The 24,307-nt window shown below is 39.0% G+C and overlaps 1 protein-coding gene across 3 annotated transcripts; it reads right to left on the bottom strand.

The window, feature by feature from the left end:
* Window positions 1–392: 392 nt before the first annotated feature.
* Window positions 393–24,284, bottom strand: THUMPD3 (THUMP domain containing 3). Of its 3 annotated transcripts, none has more exons than XM_049640929.1 (10): window positions 24,211–24,284; window positions 22,646–22,934; window positions 20,994–21,071; window positions 12,330–12,803; window positions 9,383–9,513; window positions 8,487–8,556; window positions 5,854–5,969; window positions 2,476–2,586; window positions 1,777–1,900; window positions 393–1,592 (listed from the first exon to the last, which is right to left on the bottom strand). In XM_049640929.1, the coding sequence occupies exons 2-10, from the start codon at window positions 22,898–22,900 to the stop codon at window positions 1,443–1,445; spliced, it is 1,509 nt and encodes a 502-aa protein (XP_049496886.1). In that variant the 5' UTR covers window positions 22,901–22,934; window positions 24,211–24,284; the 3' UTR covers window positions 393–1,442. The 3 variants fall into 3 exon arrangements, with proteins under 3 accessions (XP_049496886.1, XP_049496887.1, XP_049496888.1); XM_049640930.1 differs by having other exon boundaries at window positions 24,228–24,268; XM_049640931.1 differs by lacking the exon at window positions 2,476–2,586 and having other exon boundaries at window positions 394–1,592; window positions 24,211–24,283.
* Between the last annotated feature and the right edge of the window lie 23 nt (window positions 24,285–24,307).

The following is a 24,307-nucleotide window of genomic DNA, read 5'->3' as shown; positions in this document are numbered from 1 at the left end:
CATTCTGATAGTAAAAACTCCAGTCTAGGATACACACCCCTTATAAATGTCTCATTTCTAATTCATTCTGAAGTATGGGGTAGTAGATCAGAGAGAAACCAGACTACTAGGGCTGTTGGCTATGCTGCTAGTGTGAACTCTTTCAAAAGAAAGAAGTGCTGTGTCTGAACATGAGCTATTTAAGAAGGGAATGAGTAGTACTAATATATTACTAACATGACACTGAAAATCTAGGCTGAATGCAGCCAGAAACTCCCAAATAAACTCTGAATACTATAAAGAATCCCACACGTACCCAACCACTCTTTGTCCCAGGCAAGCACCACTGTCACAAGGACTTAATGTTCTTTTTATTTTCTACTGTCTTAGTTTTCTGCAACTGGAAAAACAGCTAAATATGAATACAGATCCAAGAGAAAATAGAATTCTCATAAAGTTTTTAATTCAAAGATACATCAGTGTGTCTGCAATCATTTTAAAAACAAAAATACTTTTGGCAGGTTAATGTGTGACTTTCTGTGCTGATAGAAAAATTAAGTTTGGCTTGTTGGTCTCATCAGTGTATTTGCTGTTTACAACAGCAATGTCCTATACTGCTAACAGTAAAGTATCTGCCATTCCTTTAATCAGTCCTAGTCCTCTATTTTCATGTATTGATTTCAATAACATGCATATTTTAATTTGTAAGGCAGATGGTAAACTTTTCAGTTGGTCTTGTGAGATTTCATCTTGTCATGGGGCCAACACTATTTCACAAAATGTAAATGCTTCATTTTTTTAAAGGTGAGGTAAAGCCAACTCAAAAAACTAAAGAGCAAAGCTGCATAGGCAATGCAGTGGGGCCCAAAATGTTCTGATTATGTTCTTTTCTTTTCCATTAAGCCAGGGTAGCTTTTTACCTGCTACAATGGAAAATAGGAACTGCTATGAAGCCTGAAAAGAAATACTCGAAACTCAAATCCCGGAGCATTTTAGTAGCCTTTGGATCTTTTTTTTTTTTTTTTAACATTTATTTATTTTTGGGACAGAGAGAGACAGAGCATGAACGGGGGAGGGGCAGAGAGAGAGGGAGACACAGAATCGGAAGCAGGCTCCAGGCTCCAAGCCATCAGCCCAGAGCCCAATGCAGGGCTCGAACTCACGAACCGCGAGATTGTGACCTGAGCCGAAGTCGGACGCTCAACCGACTGAGCCACCCAGGCGCCCCAGTAGCCTTTGGATCTTGAAAGCATTTTCAGTAGTAATTGCCTAGCTACTCCTTCAAAAAAGCTCCAAAGCTCTGCTTAAGACTTTCAATTCCTTTTGCTAATGAAGGTGAAGAGCTTTCGACCAATTTAATCTGCAATTTTATTAACGCTATTTTTCTCTCAAACCAAATACTACATGCTGACATTCCCAGTGTCAAGAGGCACAAATACCATGAACCATCTCTATTCTTTGCATCACCAAGGAGTTCTTTCCCCATGTTGTTCTACAGGATGAACAAAAGCTTGAGGTGTACGTTTCAGAAGATAAACTGCTGCATGAAGACCCCCTATGTTCACCCAGACAGTATGCACCTTCCGCCAAACATGTCCCATTCCGGATAATGCCTGTGTATACACAAAAAGCACAGAAGTAATTAGCGGAAAATCTGCTTATAGACCAACCAGAGGTCTTGTTGCAAGAAACTGGGGGGGAAGAGCAAACAAATCCTACTCAAACTAATATCCCTAAGTTTAAATTAAAAGATCCTACAGCTGCCACAGGGTGAGTTCCGGGGCTAATTTACAGCACCTTGGTAAAGCATTTCTTGTCCTGAGTAAGTAGCACAGCTCGGCCTGTCCCTGGTCTACAGACGCGGCTCATCTCCCGTAGGCAAGCTGGATAAAGGTTCCAGTTTCTCTTTTTGGAGCCCATCCTATAAAAGAAGGTCCAGTGAATCAAACACTTAACAGATAAACAACTAGGACTACATGAAATGAGAAGTGAAAAACTCATTACAGTAAGAAAATTCTCAAGCCAAAACAGTTGTCCTTTAGAAGCCACAGCTTCACTTGTATATGCCAATGAAATGAGTGATCAGATTTAGTAAACTGCTTAGAAATAATGAATCAGATGAACTGGCTACAGAATTTTTTTGACACCTCTAGTAGTTCTCTTAATGAGTAAAATAAACATCTAAACCAAACCAATGATGAGAAAATATTTATCCTGAGAAATAGAACCAAGTTTCCCTCAACCTTTGTATAGTATCCTGTAATTCAACAATGGGCCAGGAAGTGGATTAACCTGTGACAGTCAGATCAAAATGTAGTTACTTCATGAGTTCTCAGAAGAAACAAATTGGGTGAATCTATCATATAATTTGTTTTATCATTTCATAATTCTTAAGTGAATAGAATAAGTTCAAAGAAATGAACAGATTTAGAAGACAAATTCAGTACTAGTTTAACAAGTGAAGGTAAAACTAATCTTTTAAAAGCCAAGTCCCACCTTTTTCCAAATGGCATGTCTGTTACAATAATGTCCACAGAACCAGTTCTCAATGGCAGATTGCAGATATCCCACTGAACAGCATCTATGGGCAAGCCCCAGGACACTTTGCTAAGGGGACAAAGGAAAGATGCTTACTCTGAAGTATGAAATCTAAAAACATTTCTGAAGAGACTGATATAAAGTAGAAAATGCTACTAAAATGATAGTGACAAACATTAACTTAAGCAAAAATTTCAAAGCAGAATGTCGGAAGAACGCATACGGTCATGTGATAAAACTTTTATGATGACAAAATCTAATGATGATTTAAAAAGCAGTTAAGATTGGTTTTCAAAAGATGTCTGGTTTCATCTACAATTTAAGAAAAACTAAAGGGGTAAACAAGATTGCAACACAAAGAACTGTAAAGGTGGCAACAGTAATGAGGCAGTAAATTATATAACTGAGAATGTAAAAAACATCGATGCACACAGGAATAAGATTATGAGATGACACCTCTATAGTTTGGTAAGTCTCGGTAGTAATAACAGGAGACCTAAAGAAACAGATATGTAAAATTAGTAGATATAGAGATACTTGTTTGAAAATTAAAAAACATGTATTCTACTATAAAAAATAAGGCAAAGAAAAAGGCTGAAAAAACAGATGACAGAAGATAAGGACTATAGTAAATGAAATAAATTCTCATTAAGTCAAAGCCATTGGTATGAAAAAACACAAAAGACAGTAATGCACAGGCTAAGAATTAAAAGCAACTCAAGGATTATGAGTAGAAATGAATTATTATATTCAGAGTTAGTGAAGAACTTAAAATGTGCAATAAAGGCACTCATGCCATAATGGGGAGAAAAAAAAGCACAGATAACGAAAATATCAGTATTGGGGTGCCTGGATGGTTCAGTCAGTTAAGCGTCTGACTCTTGATTTCAGCTCAAGTCATGATGATCTCAAGGTTTGTGAATCTGAGCCATGTTTGGGATTTTCTCTCCCTGCCCCTCCCCCACTTGCTTGCTGTCTCATAAATGAATGAATTTTTAAAAAATGAGTCTTATAATCACAGGCACGAATAACTGCAACAAAATAAGAAATGAGGAAAACAATATTAAAAATCTAGATAGACTGATACAAATAGTACAGGTAGAATAGACAAAAAAGGTACAGAGGGCCTGAAAAGCAATTAAGATAAAACATTCAAAAAACACAAAAGAAATAATTTGCTTAAAAATATTTATCACATTTCAAAAAAAACTGGTGACTACTAAGCCCTAAGAAAATTTCGATAAACATGAAACAAAATGTACCATAGAAACTCATCACAATAAAACAAATGTAAAAATGAATTAAAACCTTTCAACTACTTATGTACAAAAAAATGATCTAAACCCTTGCTATTTAAAGTAGGACCACAGCCCAGCAGCATCAGTATTACCCATAAGCTTGCTAGGAACCGCAAACTCCCAGGTCCCATGCAAAACCTACTAAATCAGGACCTGTAGTTAACAGGATCCCCAGGTGACTCATGTGCAACATTCAAGTTTGAAAAGCACTGCCCTAAACAACTAGATCAGAGAGACAAGTACACAACCAGGAATTTAAAAAGAAAAATACAGAATTGTCAAAATCTATAGGATATGGTCAACAACATTGATAGCCTGTAACTTAAGCTTTTAGGTAACAAATTTAAAAAACCTCAACAGGAAATAGGAATGAAAAGCATTAGGCATAAACTCACAGAACAGTATATGAAAGAACTAAACGAAGCACTGATGATTCTAATAGGGGGAAAAAAATAACAAAGAAGAGGATAACCGACATACAGACATAAAACAATATGAGGCATACCATGTATAATAAATACATGGTATAATACATGAATAAATATGTGTAAGTAATATCTGCATCAAATGACTATATGTATTTTAAAACCCCTGATTTCACTTACAAACAGAAACCTCACATTAAGGAGGCAGCTGTTTTTAGGTTTGGTATAATGATGTCCCTGGGCCGTGTATTCAGAATGTGGAGCATCTGTATGTTTGAACAAATATGCTGATCACTCACTACCTATTCTTGCCACTTTATAAGAAAGTGAAGGGCACCAGCAGAGGAGACCAGAGAAACAATTTTATGATGAGGCCTCTGATAAGAAATAGAAAACCAAGTGGCATTTCAACCAATTCTTCCCATAGATGGCCCAAACTAAAAGGATAGTGAGAGGCTGGCACAGGTGGTGGCACTGAATATAATCTGGAGTAGTGAGCCAGGGCTTAAGATACAGTAACAACATACAGCTCAGATAAAAACCAAAATTTCCCAGAGGCCAATGGACTTCCAGTGCACAGATATCAAAAGGACACAGTTGGAGAAGGACCTTGGACTATTTTGCTTGCAGAAGAGTGGATTTGGAGTGGGACAGGAAGAAGGGGAGTTTTGGTAACTCTTCAAATGTCTGATGTCAATCACCGTGTGACCCAGAGATAAGATTTTTCTTTATGGATCCCAGTGGAACTACAAAAACTCTATAGAAGGTACAGAAAGAAATTCAGTTCACTAAAAGATACGACTAGCACTCAAAGCTGTGCAAAGACCAAATTGACAGCCTCCAGAGAAAGTCATTACAGATGGTTACACGGACTGGAAGGCCACTGGCAGGATCTCCTACAGAACACTCAGGTACTGTGGAAATGGCTTTCAGGTTTCTTCTAATTCTGAGACTGCTTTAAAGTGCCAAATAATAGAGGAAAGGCTAAATGGACTGTAGTATTTCTACACAATGAAATACTATGCAGTTATTAAAAACAGACTATATAAAGATATTCAAAGTGTTTGAAAATTTGTAAAAACTGAAATAAGTCAACACAATATTCTTCCACTATTTGGGAAAAAAGATACATGAATAAGGAAAGAGAAGACAGAAATAAACATAGTTGCATTAGGGTGGGGAAATTATAGTTAAATAAAAAAAACATGTTCTAAGTTATTTTCAATAAACGTTTTTTTTTTAATTTTAACGTTTATTTATTTTTGAGACAGAGAGAGACAGAGTATGAATGGAGGAGGGTCAGAGAGAGAGGGAGACACAGAATCCGAAACAGGCTCCAGGCTCCAAGCTGTCAGCACAGAGCCCGACGCTGGGCTCGAACTCACGGACCGTGAGATCATGACCTGAGCCGAAGTCGGATGCTTAACCGACTGAGCCACCCAGGCGCCCCTCAATAAACGGTTTTAAAATTTAATGGAGTCTCACAGTATGCATTTTGGTTATGAGGATGTCACCATGACCATGCACTGGGGATATTAATTCATAAAGTCGGTAAGAAAAGTGATTATGTAAGCCTAAGAAATGGTACAAAATCTTTTAAATTAAATTTTTACCCTTCTTTAATTTGGCTCTTGGTCAATAAAGATGAGATGTTATTTGCTGCTCTATTCACAGCCAACGGATTATTATCACCAGCAATATGATAACAGTTAGACCATTCAGTAGCCCCCTAAAAGACAATAGTATATATTAAAACCAAAGTAGTAAACTGTAAAAAAAAAACCCCAAAAATGATTAAAGGGAAAATAATTTCAACTGAATGTCAATAAACTAGACAATCAAACCAATAATCCAATGCTTTTCTTAAGTGACAACACTGCATGTTGTGAACTTTGCTATTCCCCTTGCTTAAAAAGGCCTTCTGTTCTTTCTCACTTGCTGAATTCCTACCTATCTTTCAAGACCTAGTTCAAATGTCATGCCCTCTCACATCAACCCGAACTCTCCAAGCTGCCTCTCATTTGCCTCCCCACCCCAAAGCATTTTGTACATACTCTGCCACTGTACTTCTTTTTAATTATTTCTGTACTTGTCTGCTTCTCAAGGAATCTAAGGACAAGTCTCGTATTTTATTCAATCCCTCAGCCAGCAATGTCTGGCACATAGTAGGCATTACAGACCTAAAATACAAACACGATTTGAAAATGTACCCAAATTAAAGTGACCAACCTATACCCTTTGTGATCACAGAATTTTATAGAATCTGATATATTAGAATATTTGAAAATTTCAAAATAAAATGTAATAACCACGGCACAGACCTCTGAATGACAACCACCACATCCCTGAAAGGATTTTGTAATGTTAAGTCAAAAACATGTGAACAGATCATAAATACCAATCTTACATCTCATCTGTGGAAGGAGGTGACACACTACCCTAGGCTGAACAATGTTCTAGGTAGATTAACAGAAGGTGTCTGACATGAAAGTTCTGCCCTCTATTTAGGACTCTTTTGTAAAGAGTAATAACCCATATCCACGGACACAAGACTTCATCACCTTTTCTTTTGCCCACACACTTGAGGGTGATGTAGAAAGGACCCTCAGAATTTGATGAAAGCCTTTCAGATGATTGTGATTCCCCAACACTCATTTTTTTGGTCTAAATGTGTTTAGATTTTCAGCTTCTTTTGAAAGAGATGAATTTTATAGAACTTGCAAAGTTTTAAAGAGTACTCTAGATCAGGTATTTTACACTATGGTGAACAATTCGGTATACATACCCTGTCATTTCCTTTCATACTTCATTCATTCTGATTATATATCAGCTTCGTTTTTTCAATATTGACATCCTCATGTCTACTCTTAGGTAGAAATGCCTCAATCTTTTTTTAATCTTTTTCAGCTGGAGGGGGGGCTCTTCTGGACTCTCTAGCTCTGTGGTATATTTCTTGACATTTTGTGACTTTCCATGCTATTTCAGACATAGACAGGTCATGGTTTAATGCTAGAGAATAACACTTTGCTTTGTTCCCAGAATTTTTCTTCACAGCAACTGAGTTTTCTCTGTGTGCATTTCTTTAGCGAGAGTCAATTTCTCTAGCTCACAGAAAATAGTAGTCTTTTAGACTATTAAAGATTTCCTTCTGGGATTTCTTTTTTTTTTTTTTTTTTAATTTTTTTTTAACGTTTTTATTTATTTTTGAGACAGAGAGAGACAGAGCATGAGCAGGGGAGGGGCAGAGAGAGAGGGAGACACAGAATCGGAAGCAGGCTCCAGGCTCTGAGCTGTCAGCCCAGAGCCCGACGCGGGGCTCGAACTCACAGACCGCGAGATCGTGACCTGAGCCGAAGTCGGACGCTCAACCGACTGAGCCACCCAGGCACCCCTCCTTCTGGGATTTCAACTCCCAGATGAAACATGTCATTTTCTAACTGTAGTTTAGATTATTTTTCCCTTTGTGGCTGCTTTGGACTGTCCAGATTCTGCCCACTCACAGAATGTGTGTATCTTCTTCAGTATATTCCCGCTGGCTTTAGGTATACTGTATGTTAAGAACATACCATGATTCATAACTTTAAGTAATTTTAAACAGAAGTACCCTCTTCCAAATTATTTGTAAAAGTATAGATAATACTGATTCAAGGAGACTCAGTCTCTTGTTAAATGTTCTCCACTTAGAAAATGCCTTTCTATCCCTTGCTTTAAGCAGTTTTTGAATCCTCTCAGTATCAGTAATTTTGAAAACTATTTAAGAGCATTTGATGTGTGACCTTGTTAGACTTCGTAAAAAATCTAAATAACATGCATAGGTTTCTGTTTTACAACTATATTTACTCCCTCTAAGAACCTAAGTGGGTTAAGAAGCATAATCTCACTTTATAGAGATGAAACACCTTCCTCCAGTTTTTTGCTTATGCCTTCAATATCTTTTCTGTTCAAGTCTACCAACTTGTCTTTTATAGAAAAGGGACTCACCAGTTTGTAATTATCAGCCTCTGCTGCAATCCACGGAGTAACCATCACTTATAATCTATCAGTCCTTAGCTAGTTGTAATAGGTGGTTATATCCTTCACACAAAAATTCGAGCTTTACTACTGTAATTATTTTTTATTTTTTTTAATTTTCTTTTAACACTTTTAGGTCCACTGACCCCATGCTGGTGATTTCATAATTTGCCCATTAGTTCCAGAACACTTGATATATCACGTGCTTATCTAAAAGGTAAAGAAAAGTTATTACCTCTATTGGGATTGCCCCTGTTCCACACATCGGATCAACTATTATATCAGTAGGTTGAGGAGCACAGAGCCTATAGGAAAGAAAATAGCTTATATAAAAATACTTCAATCAATAGCTGAGACTTTCACACAGCCTACTCCTGAAGCTGTAAGATCAAGGACCTATTATGTTAGCATAAAGTAACACCAATCAATATTCATTTTAAAAATCAATTTGTAATTATAGGCTGACTCTATATCCTAGAGCTTAAAAAAAATTACATATAGGGGTGCCTGCGTGGCTCAGTCGGTTGAGTGTCTGACTTCGGCTCAGGTCATGATTTCACAGCTCTTGAATCACAGCTCTTGTCCAGGCTCTGAGCCTGCTTGTGATTTTCTCTCCTGCTCTCTCTCTGCCCCTCCCCTGCTCACATTTTCTGTGAGTAAATAAACTTCAAAACAAAACAAAACAAAACAAAAACAAGAAAATTAAGAGGGCCTGGGTGGCTTGGTTGGTTGAGTGTCCGACTCTTGATTTCAACTCAAGTCATGATCTCATGGTGGTGAGACTGAGCCCCACATAGTAGGGCTCCACATATTGACTATGGAGCTTGCTTGGGATTCTGTCTCTCCCTTTCTCTCTGCCCCTCCCTTCCCCACATGCATGTGTGGGTCGCACATTCTTACTCTCTCAAAATAAACATTTAAAAACAAAGCTGAGACAGTAGTTAAATGATATTTTCAGGACCATAAGGAATCAACATGGGATATAAGAGAAAGAAAGAAACTATTACCTTTTTATCCTGTTGTTTACCCACCAAAATCCAACACAGTACTTCACAAAAAATTAAAGTGTTTTAAAGGGAAAATTCAAACCAAGGTGTCACTTTAATCTAGATGGCAAACCCATTCTCTTACCTGAGCATCCCGTAGGCAAGAGTAGATCTCAGAGTTGTAGGTCCAAAATGTGTGATATTTCTTCGATGGAGACTCTCTTCTGTCAATGCAATGCCCACAACAATTTCATTATCATGGATGTTCAAAAGAACCTATAATAAAAGACAGAATAAAATAGGGGCGCCTGACAGGTTCAGTTGCTACAGCATGCAACTCTTAATCGTAGGGTTGTGAGTTTGAACTCCACACTGGGTGTAGAGATTGCTTAAAAATAAAACCTTTAAGAAAAATAAAAATCTACTACCACCACAAATTAGTTTTCTTCTTTTTGAACTTCATATAAATGAAATAATCTAGTCTATACCACTTTCAAATTTTTAAATCTATGTTAATTTTGGGGGCACCTACTTGGCTTAGTCGGTTAAGCGTCCAACTTTGGCTCAGATCATGATCTCACAGTTTGTGAGTTTGAGCCCTGCATTGGGTTCTGTGCTGACAGCTTAGAGCCTGGAGCCTGCTTCAGATTCTGTGTCTCTCTCTCTGTCTCTCTGCCCTCCCCTGCTTGCGCACGCTCTCTCTCCAAAATAAATAAATACATATTAAAAAGAAATAATATCTTTTTTCATTCGTTATAAGTTAGCTATAACCAGATAGTCCCTGAATTTTTACAATACCAACATATTTTGAAGGTTTATGGCTTAACATCCATTTTAACTTTTTGAAAAGTTCAAACATACAGAAATACTACTAGAATACTTGCACAACGAACGCTTAAATAAAATGTACCCTTCACTTAGATTAACCAACTGTTAACAATGTGTCACATTTGCTTTATCACCTATTGTTTTGTTTTTTTAAATGACTTAATCATGCCTGTGACTATTTTATCCTATTGTTTTTCTAACACACAGTGAAATATATTCAAGTAACAATAAAATGTTCTCCAGTCTTCCACGTAACATGATCTTTTCTCTTAATTTTTTTTTAACGTTTATTATTGAGAGAGAGAGACAGAGCATGAGCAGGGGAGGGGCAGAGTGAGAGGGAGACACAGAATCTGAAGCAGGCTCCAGGCTCCGAACTGTCAGCACAGAGCCCAACGCGGGGCTTGAACTCACAAACCATGAGATCATGACCTGAGACGAAGTCGGACGCTTAACCAACTGAGCCACCCAGGCGCCCCAACATGATCTTAACAATAGCAGCAGCATAGGCACTTATCTATCACTTCCTATGTGCAATACACTGTTCTATACACTTTACATGCATTACCTCATTTCAGATTCACACTCTCCAAACCATATATTTTTTTAATACGTATTTTTTAAGTTTTTATTTTTTTTAGTTTTTTTTTCCTTTAACATTTATTTATTATTGAGAGACAGAGAGACATAGTGTGAGCAGGGGAGGGGAGAGAGAGGGGGAGACACAGAATCTGAAGTAGGTTCCAGGCTCTGAGCTGTCAGCACAGAGCCCGACGTGGGGCTCGAACTCACAAACAGTGAGATCGTGACCTGAGCCGAAGTTGGTCGTTTAACCAACTGAGCCACCCAGGCGCCCGTAAGTTTTTATTGATTTATTTGGAGACAGAAGAGAGAGTGAGCGAACAGGGGAGCGCCAGAGAGAGAGAATGCTAAGGAGTCTCTGCACTGCAAGCGTGGAGCCCAATGTGGGGCTCAAACCCATGAACTGTGAGATTATGACCTGAGCTGAGATCAAGAGTCAAACGCTCAACTGACTGAACCACCTAGGGCTCCCCCATGCTAGGTAATTTTTTTTAATTTATTTTTTTAATTTATTTTAATTAATTTAAATTAAAATTAATAAATTTATTTAAATTATTTTATTTAAATTAATTTTTTAATTTATTTAATTTATTTTTTTATTGACATTGTAAACTATATTGTAAACTATATTGAAGTATAGTTTACACACAATGTGACATTAGTTTCACGTGAGCCAGGTATTATTATTATCTTCCTTTTAAAGATGAGGAAATTGAGGCACAAAGAGGTCCTCTTACTTGCCCCAAGTCTTACAGCATTTAAGTTGGGATTTGAACCCAGGCAGTGCAGCTTCAGAATCTGTGCTCTGAGCACTGCACCCCCCATCCCTGCTGCTAACTTTTCAACATTACTGTCCTAATAGCCTAGTCATTCTCATAACACCTATTACACGATAAAAAGGAATGGGGAATTATTCTTCTCATTTGATATGCAAGGAAAGCATACAGAGAGAGTAAGTTACTTGCCTAGATTCAAGTTTCCCAAAAGTAACAGAAAATGACTTCTTGGAAAAAGTGTTGGCTGCTAGAGGCCTTTTGAGCTGTCAGAAATTGTAAAGGCTACTAAGCATGGCCCACATATGAATCAAGAGTAAGTATGCTAAAAGAGGCATGTGAGTGTATCAGTCTAGCAGTATTTAATAAAGAGCTGGCTGTGGATGAGAATGAGCAATGACGCTCAACCTCCTTGTAAGAGGCTGGGGTTTGCTTTAAAAACGTACTCCACTTCTTTTCAGTAGTAAAACTCTACAACCAAGACACATAAAAACAAAGTAACTGTTTTAATTCTGGTTGGATTTTACAATCTGAAAGTCCATATAATGTAAAAAGTACTAGATGAGAAAACTCAAGTCTTAATAACTCCCATCTATCTACTGAGCACTTACTATATACCAGGTATCGCACCAAATACCTAAAATGTATTATCTCATTTAACTTTCAGGACACACTTACAGGTATATACTATTACTGGCTCCCTTTGAAACAGAGGCTCAGAAACAATATCTTGTCCAAAGTTATGCAGTTGTAGATTCTAAATCTGAATCAAGATGTCTGCCCATGCTCTTATTAACCACACCCTGTTAGCTATGTGGTCGCAATTTAACTGCCCATAAAAGTGCTTAGTCTGAAAATGCTATGCGTCTGTGATGGCCTTCTCGAATCATCACAATCAGGGGCACATACCTCCACATCAAAGTTGGTCATGTCAGCCTTCCACTTAAAATAATCTTGAACACCACCCCCAAAATCTCTTGCAGCCTCATTTGAGGAAAAGCAGTGTTTTTCTCCTGCCCTGTTGCACGTGACTCTAAACTTCAGCACCTCAGGAGTTTCTTCTTTTGAGCCTTCATCAGTCTCATCTTTGCAAGATGCCAAATCATCCTCTACTAATGTTGATATCTCTTCTTTAATGGCTGGATTTTCGTAATAGTCTAAGATACGGGAATCTAAGGTTTTGTTGGTGAATCCTTTTTTATCATCCCTCTCTTCTGCTTTATCTCCTTGTCCATTATCAATCTTCTCTTTACTTGAATTCTGATTTATCTTTTTGCGCTTTGTTTTTTTTTTCTTGAAACTGGTGTTAACATTCCATACTTTTAAAGGTTCTGACCATGGAAGCTTCCCAGCCAACTCTTCAAAATCCTTTAAAACTTCTTCCTGTGAAAGACAGAGAATGATGAAATCCATGCACCTCTCACCACTTTCATTGAACAAATCTCTACTCAGCCTATAGATGCTGGAGGTGGTAGGAGTGCAGAACAAAAGAGGAAATAGGTAATGCCTACAATTAAGGAAAGTAAAATCCCATTGAAAATTAAGATACACAAATTAAGCCACTAATACATAATACAAGATAGAATAGGAGATGAGAAGTTGGGCTTCAAGATTAAAATGTAAGCAGTCAGAAAGTGTTAACGATTACCTCTGGATAGGAGAAGTGGGTGGGTAAAGACAGGGGAAGGAGGGCAACTTACCTCTCACTGACTGACCTCCTTCTGAATTTTGTGCTGTGTAAACACATTTTTTTTTTTTTTTGATAGACAGAGAGAGAGCACAAGTGGGGGAGGGGCAGAGAGAGAAGGAGACACAGAATCCAATGCAGGCTCCAGGCTCCGAGCTGTCAGCACAGAGCCCAATGCGGGGCTCCAACTCACAAATTGCGAGATCACGACCTGAGCCGAAGTCGGACACTCAACTGACTGAGCCACCCAGGCGCCCCCACACTACTTTTAAAAGTAATACTCTTTTAAATTTTTTTTTTTTCAACGTTTTTATTTATTTTTGGGACAGAGAGAGACAGAGCATGAACGGGGGAGGGGCAGAGAGAGAGAGGGAGACACAGAATCGGAAACAGGCTCCAGGCTCCGAGCCATCAGCCCAGAGCCTGACGCGGGGCTCGAACTCACGGACCGCGAGATCGTGACCTGGCTGAAGTCGGACGTTTAACCGACTGCGCCACCCAGGCGCCCCAAAAGTAATACTCTTTTAAAGAGCAATAGTTTTTAAAAGGGACAACAAAGCAAAAAAAAAAAAAAAAAAAAAACCACAAAAAAAAGTAAAAACAACCTTAAGCAGTTAAAAACCTATCTATCCAATTTCTAAATAACATCTAGAATCATCTTTTTATATATTGTTTTAACGTTTATATTATTTTTGAGAGAGAAAGAGAAAGAGAGCGTGAGCAGGGGAGGGGCAGAGAGAAGGACAGTCACAGAATCCAAAGCAGGCTTCAGGTTCTGAGTTCCGAGCTGTCAGCCCAGGGTCCGACATGGGGCTCGAACTCATGAACCATGAGATCATGACCTGAGCCGAAGTTGGACACTTAAGTGAGCCATCCAGGCACCCCTAGAATCATCTTTTTAAAATGTAAATCTGATTATGCCCCTCCCTTCCTTAAAGTCCCTCAACAGCTTCTCACTGCACATAAAAAAATCTAAATTCCTTAAAAAGCCCAACATAGGGGCTCTGTGCTGACAGCTCAGAGCCTGGGGCCTGTTTTGGATTCTGTGTCTCTCTCTCTCTGACCCTCCCCCGTTCATGCTCTGTCTCTGTCTCAAAAATAAATAAATGTTAAAAAAAATTAAAAAAAAAAGCCCAATATAATCTGACCTCTGCCTATTTCTCTTACATCACCTCAGGACTGTTCTTTTTACCTCTACTTAGAAGATAATTGCTTCACATGGTCTCTGTACTGCTGGCTCCCTTGTCATTATTTTGTGTAACGTTTATTTCTTTTTGAGAAAGATAGAGGATAAGCAGGGGAGGCAGAGAGAGAGAGAGAGACATAGAATCCGAAGCAGGCTTCAGGCTCCAAACTGTCAGCACAGAACCCAACATGGGGCTCGAACCCACAAACTGTGAGATCATGACCTGAACTGAAGTCAGATGGTTAACCGACTAAGCCACCCAGGCGCCCCTCGCCTAGTCATTATTAATAGTAATTTAAAAGGCATATCTTCTGAGAGACCTGCTCTTCATAAAGCAGTCCTCTCAAGTCATTCTCTTCCCATTCTCTTTACAGAGCTAAGCATTATCTGAAGTTACCAGATTTATGTTTTGTTTGCTATGAAAGCTTCTCCCAGAAGAGGGTGGAAAGGACCTTACCTGTCTTGACTACTTCTATAAGCCACATGCCTACAACAGCGCATGGCATACAAATGGTTTTCAATAAACAGCTGCTGGATAATATGTGATAAAATGTTAAAATGTGTGGTGCAGAGCCATGCCATCCAATACAGCAGCCATTAGCCACATGTAGCTATTGAAATTAAAATGATTTAAAATTAAAAGCTCAGGGGCGGGGGCGCCTGGGTGGCTCAGTCGGTTAAGCGTCTGACTTCAGCCCGGGTCACGATCTCACGGTCCGTGAGTTCGATCCCCACATCGGGCTCTGGGCTGATGGCTCAGAGCCTGGAGCCTGCTTCCGATTCTGTGTCTCCCTCTCTCTCTGCCCCTCCCCCGTTCATGCTCTGTCTCTCTCTGTCTCAAAAATAAATAAACATTAAAAAAAATTAAAAAAAAAAAAAAAAGGGGGGCGCCTGGGTGGCTCAGTCGGTTAAGCGGCCGACTTCGGCTCAGGTCACGATCTCGCGGTCCGTGAGTTCGAGCCCCGCGTCGGGCTCTGGGCTGCTGGCTCGGAGCCTGGAGCCTGCTTCCAATTCTGTGTCTCCCTCTCTCTCTGCCCCTCCCCCATTCATGCTCTGTCTCTCTCTGTCTCAAAAATAAATAAAATGTTAAAAAAAAAAAAAAAATTAAAAGCTCAGGGGCACCTGGCTGGCTCAGTTGGTAGGGCATGTGACAATCACATGAATCATGAGAGTCATGAGTTCAAGCTGTACGTTGAGCTTAGAGGTTACTTAAAAAAAAAAAAAAACCAACTCAGTTTCTCAATCACATTAGCCACATTTCACACACTAATGGCTAGTGGTTAGTGTTGGACAGTAGACCTAAAACATTCCCATCAGAAAGTTCTATTGCAGAGTGCTGGTATATACAATATATGGTACTGAACATCAAGTTAGAAAGAGGTCAGTGTTCACTGATGGAACTGAGACTTGAAATGGGGATGAGGTGAGTGAAGGCTTTCATACTACTTGAAACCTGATGAAATAATGGTAAATTTCACGTTTGGCAAATTCAATTCTATATACAAATTATTTCCCCATAAAAGGCATCTACAGGTCTTGGAGATTTAATATAATGGAGAACACTAGTATAGCCCCTTTCTTTCTCTAAACACCATTCTAAACACCAACAACAACAGAAATACCAACTTTATCTTTTTAAGTTTTTTTCATGTTTATTTTTGAGAGAGAGAGAGGGAGAGAAAACATGAGTGGGGGAGGGGCAGAGAGCGAGGGGGACAGAGGATCCGAAGCAGTCTCTGTGCTAACAGCAGAGAGCCCTATGCGGGGCTCAAACTCAGGAACGCTGAGATCATGTCCTGACTCGAAGTCAGACACTCAACCAACTGAGCCACTGGGGTGCCCCACCAACTTTATCTATAGATAAAGTAGAATCTATATGATACCTATAACTTTGAACCATAATATAACAATTCTAACATAAGATTCCCAAGTGCAGTAAAGGCCAAACAGAGGTATAGGAAGACACCAGACAAAGGTCTCAGACAAAGGTCAGAGAAGTCTACAAAGAAGTAGCAAAATAAACTCTCCTTTGGAATAGCAGGGCAAGTATATATACTGACAGAAGGAGCTTCCTTGAACTTCATCTGTAACAAGAATAAACAGGGGAGAGAAATGGAAGCTGAACAAGGAATCTTACAGACACGGTCTATTTGCTGGAAAGAGTGTCGATGAGGTAGAGCTGGGGAGAGATGTTCTACACTGTAAATAACCCTGAAGCTGCTGATCCCTTCAGGCTAGAGAGACATAATGGTTAAAAGAACTTATGCAATAGTATGGAAATTATACCTCAATAATGCTGTTAAAAAAAAAAGAAGGAGGGGGAGACGGCAGGGGTGGGAAAAAAATTTAAATAAGGAAGGAAGAGAGAACTCATTCATCTACAACCAAGAAGGAACTTCACAGTGAAGCAGGGGAATTTCTTGCTGGCCTGGAACAGTTCCTGGCTTCTCCCAGAAGAACCTCCTAACAATAGCAGGTCCAAGAGGAACTTCCTCATTCACAGATGACCAATCATCAAAAGTTATCAGCACAGCACTTATATGAACATAAGAAAGGACAAAGGAGGAAAGAAACAGAAAAACAAAGGGAGCAGACAAAAACAGGGACCAGAAAGACACTGCCACAGAGCAGTTGAAAACTTTGACCAATGGGGCATCTGGGTGGCTCAGTCGGTTAAGCCTCCGACTCCTGATTTCAGCTTGGGTCATGATCTCACAGTTTGTGGGTTTGAGCGCAGGCAGTCAGTGCAGAGCCTGCTTGGGATTTACTCCCTCTGCCCCTCCCCCACCCACGCTTGTTCTCTCCCTCTCTCTCAAAAATAAGTAACAAAAAAACCTCAAAAACTGTGATAAAACAAAATAAAAAATGTAATGAGGAAATACCTTTGTAAAATAAGAGCTCCAAGCGGAGATATAAGAGTGGAAAGGAGATGAGGTCAGCCACCATAAAAAGATGAAACAGGAGCTCACAGATGTCAAAGAATAAGTGGAATAAAAAAAAAAAAAAAAAACACCGCAAAATGAAGACCATATAGAAAGCACCACATATAAAAGACACTGATGAAAACACAGTAAGTAATGTAGAGAAAAGTAAAGCAAATACAATGGAAATAAGCAAAAAGTATACAAAGAAAATGATAAAATACGAAACAAAGTCAGGAGACCCTGCATATGTACAACTGGTTTATCTCTGAAAAGGATCTGACATAATGAAACAAAAAATATTTTAGGGTCACCTGTCTGGCTCAGTGGGTGGAGCATGTGACTCTTGATCTCAGGATCACGAGTTCCAGCTCTATATTGAGTGTAGAGCTTAATAAAAAAAATAGTAACTCAAGAAAACTTTCAAGAAATGTATGTGGATGTGAACTTCTCTATAGACTGACATGTCTTGACAAGGAATTATCATGAGACATATCCTGGTGAATTTATGAGACTTCAGAGATTAAAAGTAAAATCTGGGCATGAAGCAAAAGTATCAAAAAAGCAACAAGTAAGGGGGAAAAATATCAAGATAGCTTCAAAAATTTTTCATGGCAACATTTAACACTAGAAGAAAATGAACACAGCCTATGGTATTTTTCAGGAAGAAAAGCATGACTCCAAATTTTATACTTAAACTATTCATCAAACATAAAGGTGAAAAACAATCATTTCTGAACTACTGCCAATCAAGTGATAAAAAGAAAACTGGGATTATGACTACAGACAACACTTAAATATTACAAACTGGAAGGTAGCTGGAGGTGAAAGGAAAGAGGAGATGCTGATATCCTCCTCCACCAAGAGATTAAAGGGTATGGGGTGCCTGGGTGGCTCAGTCAGATAAGTGTCTGACTTTGGCTCAGGTCATGATCTCACTGTTCATGAGTTCAAGCCCTGCATCGGGCTCTGTGCCGTCAGCTCGGAGTCTGGAGCCTGCTTCAGATTCTGTCTCCCTCTCTCTCTGCCCCTCTCTGCTCACGTTCTGTCTCTCTGTCTCAAAAATAAAGATAAAAAAAAAAAATTAAAAGAGATTAAAGGATAGAAATTAAAGCATACAGATCAACACTAAGATGAATAATAAAACTTCAGGGGGAAAAGGAAGGAGGGGAGGGTTAAACTATCTTATTAATGAGAAAAATGACCCTACAGGTAGTGCCTGGCTGGCTTAGTCAGAAGAGTGTGCAACTCTTGGTTTGGGGTCATGAGTTCAAGCCCCACCTGTGCAGAGATTAAATAAATGGAACTTAAAGAAAGAAAAATGACCCTCAGATTAAATACACGCAAGGATGTACAGAAGATATTTGTTCAACCACCATAGTAGCAACAGTCTGAAAAAACCTGATGTCCTAAATAGGGGTGATTAAATTAAGATGCAGTGAAATCCAGTGATGATATTGGCATGCTCTTCAAGATATAGGAGAAAAAGCACAGCACAGAACAGTATGTATGGTATGTTTTCATTTGTGTTAGTAAATAAAATGCACATATTTATAAAATATCTCTAGAAGAATATCCAAGAAATTGGGAATGATTCTTGCCTCCAGGGAGGGAACTGCATTGTATGGAGATATAGGAACAAACATTTCCACTGCGTATCCTTTTTGGTCTTTACAATTTCCCCTAAATTACCTAGCTTAAAAAAAAACATATAAAGCACAAATGTTAGCTTTTTGTTTTTTTTAAACAGGTTAATCAATTCATGATACTATCTGAATACTTAAAAAGGAAAGGACCTATCAGGATGCTAATCAAGCCTTTTTATAAGACATGGGAAAGTATAATGCTACAGTGAAAATGACAGTCAACAAAAAGCAAGAAGCAAATCTTTATTTACTTACTTTTTAAAGTCTTTTGGCTTTGTTTTTTTAGAGAAAGAGAAAGAGAAAAAGTAGGGGAGAGGGGCAGAGGGAGAGAGAGAATCCCAACCAGGCTTTACACTCAGCACAGAGCCCGAAGTAGGGCTCGATCCCACGACCCTGGGATCATGACCAGGGTGGGATGCTGGCACCCAGGCGTCCCAAGAAGCAAATATTTAAAAACAAGCTTTTACTGGGGCATGGTGCAAATAAGTCCTCAAAGTGAAAGGCTAAATAATTTTTCATGGTCACACATATGCCCTTGCATAGTTCTGAAAATCTACTTTAATCCTTGCTGCTCTTCTTTTGGGACTTTATCAGCAACCTCTTCTGGCAGTTAACTTACAAGGCTACTCTGCAAAGCTGGCTCATATAGAACCATTACATAGTATCAAATTCACCTCCAATTAGAGATCAAACTGCACAAAGTAATACAAAAATATTAATAATGCTGTAAATGCAAGAATTTAAAGTGAAACTTTACAGGGTTTTTAATATTTTTTTAATAGTTTTTAAAAATGCCTGTTAGCATTTACTCATGTATAGAATTAGCTATTAAAATTTCCAAATACTAAGCAGCAAAAATTTTCAGCAGCTGCCTGTTATGTCTAGTTTCATAGACATGATTCAGTTGACAATGATTATCAGAAGTCTGCAAGATTATACTACTAGTGCTGAAAGTTATATTCTTAATAAAATTTTAATCTATTTTCAGTTGGAATTCTTTTAGGTCTGGTTTTATTTTTTCTAGGCTGTGGGTTCACATCACTTTGGTTATTGAACAATGCTTCGGAAATCAATCTGTTGCCAATAAATAAAAATCAGAGAATCAGGCAGTATATCATGGATTTAAAAGACACAGTGTTTCTAATATAAGCAATAAAACTGATAGAAAAGTTTTCAAGCATCTGACTCTGGAAACCTGACTAAAAAACAATGTGGAAAAATACTAAGACCTTACTGAAATCTCTTTTTCAAACTTCAATTTAGGCAGCATATCAATATTTAGAAATCAGATGCTAAATACAAGTTGGAGACAAAGCTGTTGCCTTAACAAGTAAAGGAGTATTTACATATTAGCTATATTTCAAAAAATGATGTTAGAGAAGGTAACAGTTGTACAAAAGAACTGTGAGAGAAAGTGTTATTTGTAGATGACTCAGTCACTTAATCTTTGATTCATAGCCTGGAAGCAATTCTACTCTAAAACCATGTATGTCAGTAAAGCTAATCTAAGGTATGTATCTTTTGGTAAGAAAGTCACACAACTTATTTTATTTCTTATACACTTTGATGTTTTTCTATAGTGACTTTCACTTACTTGTTTTTTTGTTATTCTCTCATCTTTTTAAAAAGAAGAATAACATATAACATTATTTTAGTTTCAGGTATACAACATGATTCAATATTTGTATATATTGTGAAAGGATCACCAACCAATGTCTAGTTCATATCTGTAACCACATATAGTTCTAAAATGGTTTTTGTGATGAGAACTTTTAAGATCTACTCTCTTAGCAACTTACAAAATGCAACACAGTATCTTTAGCTATAGTCATTGCTATACATGCTATATATATAATATATAGTCAATGCTCTACATTACATCTCCATGTAATTTTACATGGTATAAATTTGTACCTTTTGACCCTTTCCACCCATTGTGTCCACTACCTACAATATTGATTTTTTCAAAACAACTTTTGAGATGGACTGTCCACCAATCTCTGAATTTTATTATAAAAGCCTCCCAGGATTCTAGATTATAAAAGCAGTAGTAATGCTAAATGTTAGAATGCAAAAAGTGGAAATAATCTCTTTGGGGAGAGACTGAAAGTCAGCTACTATGGGGAAACTCACCTTTGTTTCTTTGAACTGGTAATCTTTAAACTCCTTAACAACCACAAATAAGTTATCAACTGATCTCAGACAATGAACCTGGGGGAGGGAAAAAAATGTTAGAAACAAATTTATGAGAAAGCTTTTGAATCACACAAACTATCAATATTTAAATAAAAAAATGGGGAAGGGGAGCGCCTTGGTTGCTCAGTCAGTTAAGCATCCAACTTAGGCTCTGGTCAAGATCTCGCGGTTTGTGGATTCAAGCCATGCAAGGGGATCTGTGCTGAAGCTCAGTGCCTACAGCCTACTTCAGATTCTGTGTCTCCCTCTCTCTCTGCTCCTCCCCCACTCGTGCTCACGTGCACATGCGCTCTCTCTCTCTCTAAAAAATAAACATTTTACAAATTTAAATACAAAAATTAAATACAAAGATTTTAAAATAGGTAATACCTATAATTTGTATTTTAACTTTTCTCATCTCCCCAGTCTCCCATGTTTTGGGTTCCCCATTAGCTTCTATACTCTTACAGAAAAGGAAAAAGGAAGATGGAAGGATAGCTTTAAAATGTTACCTGGGAAACACAGGTTTGGGGGAGAAAGGAAAGATGAAGACAGTCAAGTGGGGCTTTACTGTATATTTCTCTCATGGCTCCCTACAGTACACTGTATCCTGTGCAGTGGTTAAGAGCACAGGGCTTGAGCTCCAGCTGTGATTACTAACTGAGTGACCCTGGGCCAATTACTTATCCCTAAGCCTAACGATTAATGAGGATAATAATAGCACCTATCTTCTCAAAGCTGCTAAGGTTATGTACTAAGATACTGGGTGGAAAATATCTGCTTCCCATCTATCCCACAAATATTTACTGGATTTCTTTTTTTTTTTTTTAATTTTTTTTTAACATTTATTTATTTTTGAGACAGAGAGAGACAGAGCATGAACGGGGGAGGGTCAGAGAGAGGGAGACACAGAATCGGAAACAGGCTCCAGGCTCTGAGCTGTCAGCACAGAGCCTGACGCGGGGCTCGAACTCACGGACCGCGAGATCATGACCTGAGCCGAAGTCGGCCGCTTAACCGACTGAGCCACCCAGGCGCCCCTTTACTGGATTTCTACTACATGCCAGACACTAAGAACGTGGGAGATTTTAGCCAAAACAAAAACTCAGAAAATTCCTGCTCTCATGATGCTTATATGGTTATGAAATACTGGTTAGCTTTTCTTCTAGTGGAATGGCAGTTTGCTGACCTTCACTTCTCCATTTCAATGATTCCTAATTACTTTTGAGCAAGTATTTCTTTCACAAAGATTAAAAGAAAAATCTCTCCTTATACACTTCACCACCAAAGTCTACACTTCAGCTAAATGCTGAAGTAAATAAATTCAAAGATGTTTGGCAGATATTCAGAATTTCTTCAAAAGTCACAAAGGATTCTTTCTGGTGAAATTCATCCTCAGGAAATATTAAGATCACTTCTAAAAATATAGCAAATCTACTAGTCAAATTCACAAATCAGTACCAAATAGAAAATGCAGTAATACTTTAAAATAACCAGATTTGAGGCAGAGTAAAGAAAAGCAAAAAAGATTCAAGAGGGGTCTGTAAATCAGAAAGTAATCATAAAATGACCCTTTCAGAAAACTATTTTTAATATTGCTTCATTCAAACCTGAGCCAGACTTTCCACTGAAATGTCAAAATATATCTTGCCCCGGTCTTTGCTGATTTTGCACGATGACCCCAATTTCTCTCTCACTTCATCTGCAGCTGTTTGCTCAAAACCGGTAGGTACAGTGGCTCCAATAGTGACTTGGAGGTGCTCAGACTCACTTCTGGGACCACTTTCTGTCACTTGTATAGACCTCTGGTTCCCATGAAGGTTCACATCCAGAAGTTGGTTAGTGGCTTCTTGAACATCAGACATGTTGGCAGTGCTTCCAAGATTCCTAATACGGTCCCTTTAAAAGCAGTACAGAAAAGAAAAAAAGATAGCGCCTAAACAGTATCACCTCATAGCTCATCTATAAATAAAAACACCTGCTTTGGAGGGCTGGAAGAACAAGGCCACACAATTGTTACCGCCATATTCATTCAACAGGCCTGAATCAATATTCACTGAAGATAAAAGGATTGAAGAACATGGGCACAGAGGGTAAGATGTAAACTGTGATATTACTAAACAAGCAATATGCTGAGGAAGAAAAGGAGACAGAGGAATAGGAGTATTTCCATAGCATGCAATGTTTGGTTTGCGATCATCTGTATTAACAGCCAGCTCAATTCCCAAACAAAGGCTGCTAGAGCACATTCAAATATAGTTCCAAATCTAGTCCATTTTCAGCTGGCAGTTCAGAATATGCGCCTGTGGAACTGTAGACATGGGTCTGAATTCACGCTCTCACCATTCACAGGGTGAATGGCCTAAAACAAGTTTACTCTTCTATGCTTCAATTTCCTCATCTGCAAAATGGGAATTAAATAATACCTCTCTCCTAGAGTTGTTGGGAGATGTAAGGGACAAGAACATACTGCCAGACCCATGACTAAAACTTGCTATTAGGATATCTATCTTTCTCCTATGAAGTGGACAGGGTCTCATGCGTTTAAAAATGATTAACTGAACATCTAGGACCTAATGAACTGCAAATGTTTGAATGCCTACCACAGGCCAAGCTCTGGGATCCACGGGCAGAAACAGTATATGAAATATCTGAAACAGTAAGCCAATGTCCTGTATCTGAGCAAAGAGGGGGGGGGCTGGGGGGCGGGATTTAGAGAGGTGGGAGGTGGGGATCAAGAGCTCTCATCAGATTCTCAAAGGCTTCGTGACCCAAAACAACTTAAGTAGGCACAGAGTACCCACACTGTACAGTTCTGTGCCGGGACAAGCAACAATGTATATACACTAATAAAAGTCAGTTCCAGCCCTTAAGGAGCTCATAATCCCTGTGAATACAACTTCCATCTTCTAATTAAAGCAGCTGAAGCCCACGAAAGGACATATCCCGCCCAAGGTCAGAGAGAGCCGATCAGTGACGCTGGCTGGAATAAAACCCACGTCTCCGGACTCCCACGCGTGCGGGTGAAGGCCTAGCAGAGGACAAAAAGGGATCCACAATAGGATCGGGCTGAAGTCCAGCTCGGTGCCGGCTCGGGTCGCAAGACAAAGGTCACCCCTCCCTCCCGAAGGTCTCCAGCGCCACACCCGGCCGCTCCCACCAGCCGCCCGGTTACCGGTAGCCAGCGCAGACCCTTCCTGATGCGGCAACCCGCCAGCCCAGCGCGCCCAGGTCACGCCGCCGGAAGCCGCCTGGACTCCCCCGGAAACGGA

This window comes from Panthera uncia, chromosome A2 (assembly GCF_023721935.1).
Source record: "Panthera uncia isolate 11264 chromosome A2, Puncia_PCG_1.0, whole genome shotgun sequence".
NCBI lineage: Eukaryota > Metazoa > Chordata > Mammalia > Carnivora > Felidae > Panthera > Panthera uncia.
Note: the sequence above shows the minus strand (reverse complement) of the source record. Positions and strands in the feature narration are given on the sequence as shown.